The 9,091-nt window shown below is 34.3% G+C and overlaps 1 protein-coding gene and 1 long non-coding RNA gene across 2 annotated transcripts; one reads left to right on the top strand and one right to left on the bottom strand.

Annotated features, from left to right (window-relative positions):
* LOC134220575 (uncharacterized) lies at positions 1-982 on the bottom strand. The gene is made up of 3 exons (XR_009981960.1): positions 798-982; positions 575-742; positions 1-475 (listed from the first exon to the last, which is right to left on the bottom strand). It is a non-coding gene; the product is annotated as an uncharacterized LOC134220575 (long non-coding RNA).
* A 3,900-nt stretch (positions 983-4,882) lies between these two features.
* Positions 4,883-8,728, top strand: LOC134222025 (uncharacterized). Its single transcript, XM_062701178.1, has 4 exons — positions 4,883-4,900; positions 4,967-5,305; positions 6,574-6,733; positions 6,792-8,728. Exons 1-4 carry the CDS (start codon positions 4,883-4,885, stop codon positions 7,247-7,249), a joined length of 975 nt encoding a protein of 324 aa, XP_062557162.1. The 3' UTR covers positions 7,250-8,728.
* The last annotated feature ends 363 nt before the right edge of the window (positions 8,729-9,091 follow it).

Here is a 9,091-nt window from a genome sequence, read left to right as displayed (position 1 = left end):
TTTATGCATGTCACGTGTTTATTCCAATGCATTCTTTTTATTTTATAACAATCTCAGTCACTTTATTCCTATATTTTTTAGTTTCTTAGAAGCAAAATTTGAAAAAAAAAAAAAACATTTACGAATCGTATACTACATCTTCAACACCGATTATTTAATATTTTCCTTTTGATTTCCGATCTTCACCTATTTAAACGAAAGTCCATTGATTTGAAATTATCAAGAAAACACATAGGTACAATAAGATACTGGAAAACATATATGACATGCACAAATAGCAACATAGTAACAATAAACAGGTAATGTACTCACATGCGTGAATTAGATCAATTCTAATAGAACACCATGCATTCACTTATAATTAACAGCAGTCGCCGCCCACCTGATAGCTTTTCAGGTTGTTTCACCAAAAAAAGTTTTAAGTTTTCTGTTGGTGTTGGTATCGCGAAAATCTTGCAAAAATAGTATCGTCCAGCTTGAAAAAGAAAAAAAAATAACACAATGACGGAACTTAATTTAGTTAGACGTTTTACTATATTGACGATTGTCGGATCTCCATGCACCATCCACATACCGTAGCGATCTCGTTGTTTACACAGCATAGCACCTTGTCCCATGACCATCTCGTTGTCATCATGACGAGGAGGTCGATCAAGTTAGCTGCTACTGTTGAGATCCCGGATGCTTGTGTTCCTGCCATCGGCTTCTCCTGGATTCGCGAAACTTTTCCCATCATCGGTACCTTTATGAAGAAATTGTTTAATCAATACACATTAATAATGGATTAATTAACTTACCTGTACGTTCAATACTGCTGCTGCTAAGCAAAATTATTTTGGTACAGATTAAAATTATTAACTTTCCGGTATCCAACAAAAATTAACAAACTTTTTTTTTTGTTTTTGACGTTTATGTGAGCGTTTTTCTTTTTCTTAAATGTTATGCGAGCGTTATTCTGGCGACCAGAGTCTATTATATAGAGTTGCGCAAAGAGGATCTTCTTATGGGTCAAACACAATTGGTACGTTTGCGTGCGTTTTGACAGTTTTTCCATGGGAAAACTGTCAAAACGCACGCAAACGTATCAATTGTGTTTGGCCCATTACTCTTATTCTGAATGATGCTCTTGTTATTATGTTGAAAACTTTCATTTTTGTTCAACCCTTCAAGTGACTTCACGGGAGTGATCACTTCTAAAGCTTTTTAATTCGATAACCAAAGTCACCTACAGAGTGAAAAAAGGAGAGTTTCTTGTTGCAACTTAATTGGGGAGTGTGTTGAAGTTTTTTGAAGCTGTTTCTAGAACTAATCTAATACATTTCAATTCATGAGTTTTAATTCGCCATAATAATCATCAGGCGATAACAATACTTCCGCCATACCAACAATCATTTGTTTACTTTGCTCGATAGGTAGACGGTTTGACAGTTCAATAGGTAGATTTGGCCAGAGTCTATTATATATTGTGTATCCGGAATAAATTTATACCGCTTTTTATACCGAAGTTGGATTTTTCTCCAGATACAGGCAACTTTCCCAACTTCGGAAGTAGTGCGCTGGATTCCCCTAAAGATGCGCTAAACAACGCATCCATTAGTTTGACAGATAAAACTTCGGAAGAAAGTTCGGTTCGGAAGTCCGGACTTCCGAATTCTAAGTTGGTGCTACGCCGACAATATAGAGTTACGCAAAGAGTGAAGCCAAATCTACCTATTGAACTGTCAAACCGTCTACCTATCGAGCAAAGTAAACAAATGATTGTTGGTATGGCGGAAGTATTGTTATCGCCTGATGATTATTATGGCGAATTAAAACTCATGAATTGAAATGTATTAGATTAGTTCTAGAAACAGCTTCAAAAAACTTCAACACACCTTCCAATTAAGTTGCAACAAGAAACTCTCCTTTTTTCACTCTGTAGGTGACTTTGGTTATCGAATTAAAAAGCTTTAGAAGTGATCACTCCCGTGAAGTCACTTGAAGGGTTGAACAAAAATGAAAAGAATAAGAGTAAGAAGATCCTCTTTGCGCAACTCTATATAATAGACTCTGGATTTGGCTTCACTCTTTGCGTAACTCTATATAATAGACTCTGCTGGCGACATGCCGTTACACGGAAGGTTGCTGCATAGGATGACAAAAGTAACTAAACTTTGAATCTAAATCAAACTTTATTGATTCAAGAATAAATTACATTAGTTTTACAATAATATTATTATAAATTGTATTATTGAAACAAACATTATTTTGTTTCAATATCATGTAAACAAATATTATGAAACCAATAATAATTGATGTAAATTCAAATAAATTCAATCATTTGAAAATAAAAAACGATATTATAATTTCAATTGAAGTAAATTTCTGTCCGTGTAGTAAATACTTATCCTAGACTATTTTTTTTAAATTTCGTTTCGTACTAGCAAGTCGCCAAAGAACTGTAGAAGGCGCAGGTGATAAAAACAACAACGAAGCTTTTACAAGTTCCCCGGATTTCACTGTCAAATTGTTGAGTGAGCTTCTTCTCAGCACTGAGGAAGGAAAGGATATAATTCAAAGATCCACCTTGGGTGAACTGAGCGAGGCCAAACAATTGGCCTTAGCCGGAATCATTGCGAAGTACCAGCTGGCGTCTACGAGTTCCCTTCGTGCCGATATTCTGCAGAAATATACATTGGCTATCACTAGGGATCCTATAATGAGAGATATGCGAAAGCGGCCATTGTAAGCCAATCGAGCATTGAGAACTGTCAAAACGTGAGCCAAATGAACGTTGTTATTGTTGCAGATTGAGACGGGGTTGAGAGGTATTGAGATAGATTTTAAAAAAAGTTTCATCGAATAAACCATTTGTTTTACTTTCGCGAGTAGAAGTAGTCTAGTTTATGTATCGTGTTTCTCTTATTTGTATTGCACCTTTATTTTAGTGATAATGCTTTTTTAAACACTGTTAGTGGACAGACAAACATATTCCAAATTGTTATAAAATGCAAAGTCATATACAAGCTTCAACATTTTGCCGTGCTGCAAGTGCTGGAAGCGTTTGCAAACAAAAGTAACAGCGTTGCTAAATCGTCTGGAAAAGTATTTGCATATCTCTCATTATAGGATCCCTAGCTATCACTACCCTCTTCAAGTCAGAACGTGAGGTAAGTAAATCTATTGTACAAATTTAAAAAAGACCAAAAATAAGAGCATTAAACCGTCAAAATAAAATAAGAGCATTAGAACAATCAATGCACTATGGTCCAGGATACAGATTTACGCGGAAAGATGAATTTTACGCCAAAACTATATTTTTTAGAAAAAACTGTTGTTCTACAAAATTGTTCGAAATAGTAAGGCCATCATTATGGTTTTACCAAAAAATAGGGTGGCCCATCATATAAAAAAAATTAGGAAATATTTTTTTTATTTCTTGGAATATTGACATGTTATGTTCTACAAAGTTGTAGCATAGCTTATTCCAATCAATTTTGCTAAAAAAATTTTTTCTGTAGCTCTTAAGTTGGCTGATTTAGAGCAATTTTACCAAATTGGATTAGGGTGTACCTAAAAAAAACAGTATTTTTGATCTAATTTTTTTGTTTTAGATTTCTCGAAAAAGTCGTCTTCAGGTGACTTTTAGAGCTCAAAAAAATGCAACTTTTGATGGGTAAATATGCTCAATATCTTTTTCCGATCAAAAGTTATAATCGTTTTTCTGTCAAAATTACATTTTTTTCATAAGTTGATATCTCCGGTTAGGGCAGACCAAAAAAATATGTTTACACGGCATTTGAAAGATAAATTAATATTAATATGTCAAAAAATTGGGGATATGTTATTTTTTTATCTCAAGTTTTACCAATTTTACTAAAACCATGTTTTTTTAAAATAAATTAATATAACTCAACAACGGAAAAAGATACAGACGATATTCTTATAGCAAAATACGCGTTATGAAAAGCCCCAAAAGTCTTCAGAAGATGACATTCGTGAGAAATGAAAAATAAAAAATCTACAGCTCTAACACTTTTTATAAGTTTTATCATTATCATCGTATTGCAAGATTTACGAGAAAAGATGCATTTTCGGTCTGAAGCATACTTTTAAGAAACAAAATTTGTTCTACAAAGTTGTTCTGGATACTTGGGCCCTTATTTTAGAGTTACCGAAAAATAGGGTGGGCCATTTTATAAAAATGCCGAGTGAACATATTTTTTTGGTCTGCCCTAACCGGAGATAGCAACTTATGAAAAAAAATTTAATTCTGACAGAAAAACGATTATAACTTTTGATCGGAAAAAGATATTGTGCATATTTACCCATCAAAAGTTGCATTTTTTTGAGCTCTAAAAGTCACCTGAAGACGACTTTTTCGAGAAATCTGAAACAAAAAAATTAGATCAAAAATACTGTTTTTTTGAGGTACACCCTAATCCAATTAGGTAAAATTGCTCTAAATCAGCCAACTTAAGAGCTACAGAAAAAGCTTTTTTAGCAAAATTGATTGGAATGAGCTTCGCTACAACTTTGTAGAACATAACATGTCAATATTCTGAGAAATAAAAAAAAAAAATTCTAATTTTTTTTATATGATGGGCCACCCTATTTTTTGGTAGAACCATAATGATGGCCTTACTATTTCGAACAATTTTGTAGAACAACAGTTTTTCTTAAAAATATAGTTTTATGTAAAATTCATCTTTCCGCGTAAATCTGTATCCTGGACCATAGTGCAATGATAGCAATATTTATTTGATTAAACATATTTTTTTTCGAAATCCATCAAATTTAATCGAAAAATACGATGTTAAGAATATCTGTCGATTTCTATTTACAATATGTAAAGGAAACAAATATTGAAGAAAAAATGTGTTGACATAATGTAATATACATAATGTATATGCAACATAATGTATGTTGTAGGTTATAGAAAAAGATTGTTATATTTAACTAAACATATTGTTCTTATCAATTCTAGGAAAACTATTTCATCCCACGAGGAGGCGATCGTCGTAACATCGGTGGGAAAATTGCCAATAAAATAGGCAATTTGAAACAGAAGAGAAGAAGAAACGACGTGAGAGAAGAAGCGCACTTGAAAAAGCTCAAACCTGATGAATCCGGTGAAGATACCGTTGACGAAATGTCAAGAGAAGCTGAAGAATGGCTTGCTTTGAATAATAGTCCATGGTCCACAGTACTTGACAAATGGAATGCAAGCTTCACTTCACGTAAGCGGTTGCTGTCAAATAGGAAATCAACTGTAAAAATCATCAAAACCTACAGTCACTACAAACAAGCATACGGTTTTCAACTGGTAAGTAATTTAACTGTATCACAGAATAGTATTATCATAGACAAACAGACGTAGCTCGTAGAAAAATTTCATCCACCATAGATTTAATAGACGCTTTAAATTACTTGTTTTACATACAGAGGCCAGCGCGTAGTATACCCTCATTTTTTACATTTAACATTAGCATCTTTGGTTGACATCATCAAAAGATATTTTAGTTACTAGATAAAGATTGTCGCTGTCGTCGCTGTCCGGATCATCTTTTGCTGGCGAGGATAGGGGAGCTAAATGTCAAAGAAGGAAAATCCATACGATTTGACAGGTATGTACCACACATGTTTCGGACAGCAGAACAAAGGGAACCAAAGCGACAATCTTTATCTAGTAACTAAAAATATCTTTTACATCATCGTACTAAAATAATTTTTGTAACATGTAAATAACTGAAGCGTTATTTCGGTAACTCAACCCTTTTAACCGAATCATAGCCCATTCCTACTACAACCTTTATCACTTGATGAAGAGTATCTTTTATTTATAAATTAAATGTCTGAGCTATTACTTCAAGTATCAACTATTTATTTAATAGAATTTGTAATCCGTTCATATTCATGTCGCTGGGAATAGTGCATACAGTGAAGCTTTCATAATGCTACATTTAGACAGGGCAAGTGAACTGAGCATCTATACATTTTCGCACAAATCACTTTGAAATTAAGTTGAACTAGAAACCAACTTGGACCGACTTGTTCAACCTTAAGCATTGATTAGAAAATTATTAAGAGTTTTTCAGAAGAATGTCTTTACTACTAACCCATATATTTTCTGTCAAATCCCGCTGTAGAGACTAGCATGAACATGGACATCACGGTAGTGCTGACGTTATCACGGTAGTAGCACAGACAAACAGACATAACACTCGACAAATTTCCATCGTTCACTGATTTACTGTTCAATTCAAATAATCATTAGTTGGCCAATCGATCACTCGTGGCGTGTGCATCGAATTTACTCTATATTGAGATTTGCTCATTATCGCTACCTAGTTCGCGATTAGCCCATGTAGCTGAAGTCAACAGATGTCGTTAGTGTTTGAACGACGATGGATTTGATGAATGAATGTTCAATGTATTATGTCTGTTTGTCTGTGGTAGTAGTGTTAAAAATGTAAATAATATATTTTATATCAAGATTCGTTTCATCAATTAATATAGATCGAACAAGAAACTTAAAAAAAGAACTTATATCATATTAAAACGCTGTTTTACATTTAAAATATTATTTTATAGATTGATGCTGACTTTCGACTTCTGTCGCTTGGACAATCGTATGGTTTGCAAACATTGGCCACTAATCGCCCTGCATTGATCTCCTACATATCCAAAAAGGCATTGGATCTATCAGCTGAAAATCTGTTGAAGCTATTGACGAGTTGCTCTACAAGTGAAAGTAATATAAACAAATGAACCTAATGATTACTTTTAACTTTAAACTTCTTTTCTTTTAGATACCAGGCATTGTGCTCTCTTGTTAGCTTTGCATACAGTATTACCACCTATTGCAGCAGGAGCACGATACAAACCTACAGTTTGTGTAGCCCAAGAAGATACAGTTGTATTTGCAACTTCTCTGGATGAAGCAAAAGGGAAAGTAGAAAACATTTATTCAGGATACGAGGAACGAAATCTACCACTTGTCCCAAAACTAATGTTCATTGGATCGGGGGTAACCCAGATTGACGGTCCTTTCTACGTGTATTATGGTGACATATGCTACGAGTTGGACTCAGCAGCGCGAGCGACGGACGTACTTTTGAAACTGTCATCTGTTTTCGGGCTACCATTCTCTAAACTGTCGAAGCTAGTTTGGCAGTTTCTTAGCTGTTATGTTTATCGAGTCTCTCATCGTGAAACATATGCAGCAATAAACCGACTGACGAGATTCCTTGATTTATACCATAAATAATTTCATATGAAAATGATCCCTTGTATGCTAACCAATTGTAATGCTTGCTTTTTCGACGTGAACGTCTACTTGGACCATTTGAAAAATGTACACGTAGTCCCAACAGCTTACCGTTATCGATGTACAGTACCACATTGCTCTCAAATATTTTCTATGTTTTACCCATTTAAAAAGCACATAACGAAGCATTTACTGTCAACCGATCCGTCCCATACTAATATTCAGGAGCAGAATGAATTAAGTTATGATAACAGGGAACAAACTGTACAAAATGGTAATAGCCAAATACCTAGTAAAAAGCAAAAGATGGAGGACGATACAAGTAGCGATTTAAATGGAATTTCTTATTGTTATAAGGCAATTGATGAAAAATCTGTTAATTTCACATTGGGCATGCACATGAAAAATAACATGACCCGCAAAGATGTCTATGAAATTCAAGATCAAGTGTCTGAAATATTCAGAGAAGTAGCTTGTCAATTAGAGCAACTTGATGTGAAGTTTGATGATCCAGAGATAGAATTTAGTTTTAAGTGCTACCTAGTTAAACTTAAGCAAATGTTTTCGTTTATAAGTTCTGATCATAAATTTTTTAAGCATCTACGCATTAATGGAGGATTTCAGTTGCCAGTAATGATATCTATTGAAAACGACAATATCAACCGAAAACCAGTTGATGTAGTGAATGAAGCAGATATTGACACAATCGCTAGTTACTTGATGCTAATGCCTATTGATTATCAAATTAAATCTTTTTTCGAATGCGATGATTTGCTAGAACAAACCATTACAAATACGAACAAATTAGAAAAGACATCTATCATTACCAATTACGTTTCTACTTGCAAATGGAAGGCAATTAAAGAAAAGTATAAGGAAGATATCGTCATTCCATTATGGTTTTACAGTGACGAGTTTGAGGTTAATGATCCACAAAGCTCGCATAGTAATCGGCATGCTGTCTGTGGATTATATTACAGCTTTCCTACAATTCCCGAAGAGTTTCAAGCAAAACTATGTAATATATTCGTAGCAGGTATGATTAAAAAGACTGATATAAAAACTGCAGGATTCAATAAGTTATTGAATGTTCTCGTAAAGAAATTTAAAACTATTGAAGAGGAAGGAATCATGTTCACATTGAATAACCAACCAACGTTAGTGCGGTTTGTGTTGTCTTTGGTACAAGGGGACAATTTGGGGGTGCATTCATTGCTCCTTCTATCTAGTGGTTTCAATTCCACTTTCTATTGTCGTTTCTGTAGGCGACCGAAGGATTTACTTAAGACAGATATAAAAGAACACGCGGATTGTATGCGTCGTAAGCATGATTTTGAAGAAGACCTTGCAGCTAATCGACATTGTGATACAGGTATATCAGGAAATTCTATATTCAATGAGTTACCATCCTTTCACGTAGTGGAGAACATAAGTGCAGATGCAATGCATGATATGTATAGTAATGGAATTTGCAAGTATGGATTTACCGAAGCGCTTGATTACTTTGTTTATACGAAAAATATTTCACATTAAGTGAGTTCAATACGAGGAGAAAACAGTTCGCCCAATTATGTATAGATAATGAACTAAAACGTATGCCAGATGTAACAGAAAGTTACAGTAGCAGGGAAAAAAGGAAAACGGTTTCGTTACGAATGACATCAAGTGAAATGCGTTGTTTCACGCACTATTTTACCTTAATTATAGGCCAGTCCATTCCAACCGACGATCTTGTATGGACCTATTGCAAATCATTGATTAATTTAGTTGAATCATGCCTTCAGCACTCATTCTCATTCGATAACATTGAACATTTGCGTAACCAGATTAGTAGCCATCATA

This window comes from Armigeres subalbatus, chromosome 3 (genome assembly GCF_024139115.2).
Source record: "Armigeres subalbatus isolate Guangzhou_Male chromosome 3, GZ_Asu_2, whole genome shotgun sequence".
NCBI lineage: Eukaryota > Metazoa > Arthropoda > Insecta > Diptera > Culicidae > Armigeres > Armigeres subalbatus.
This window is presented reverse-complemented; position numbering and strand designations above follow the sequence as displayed.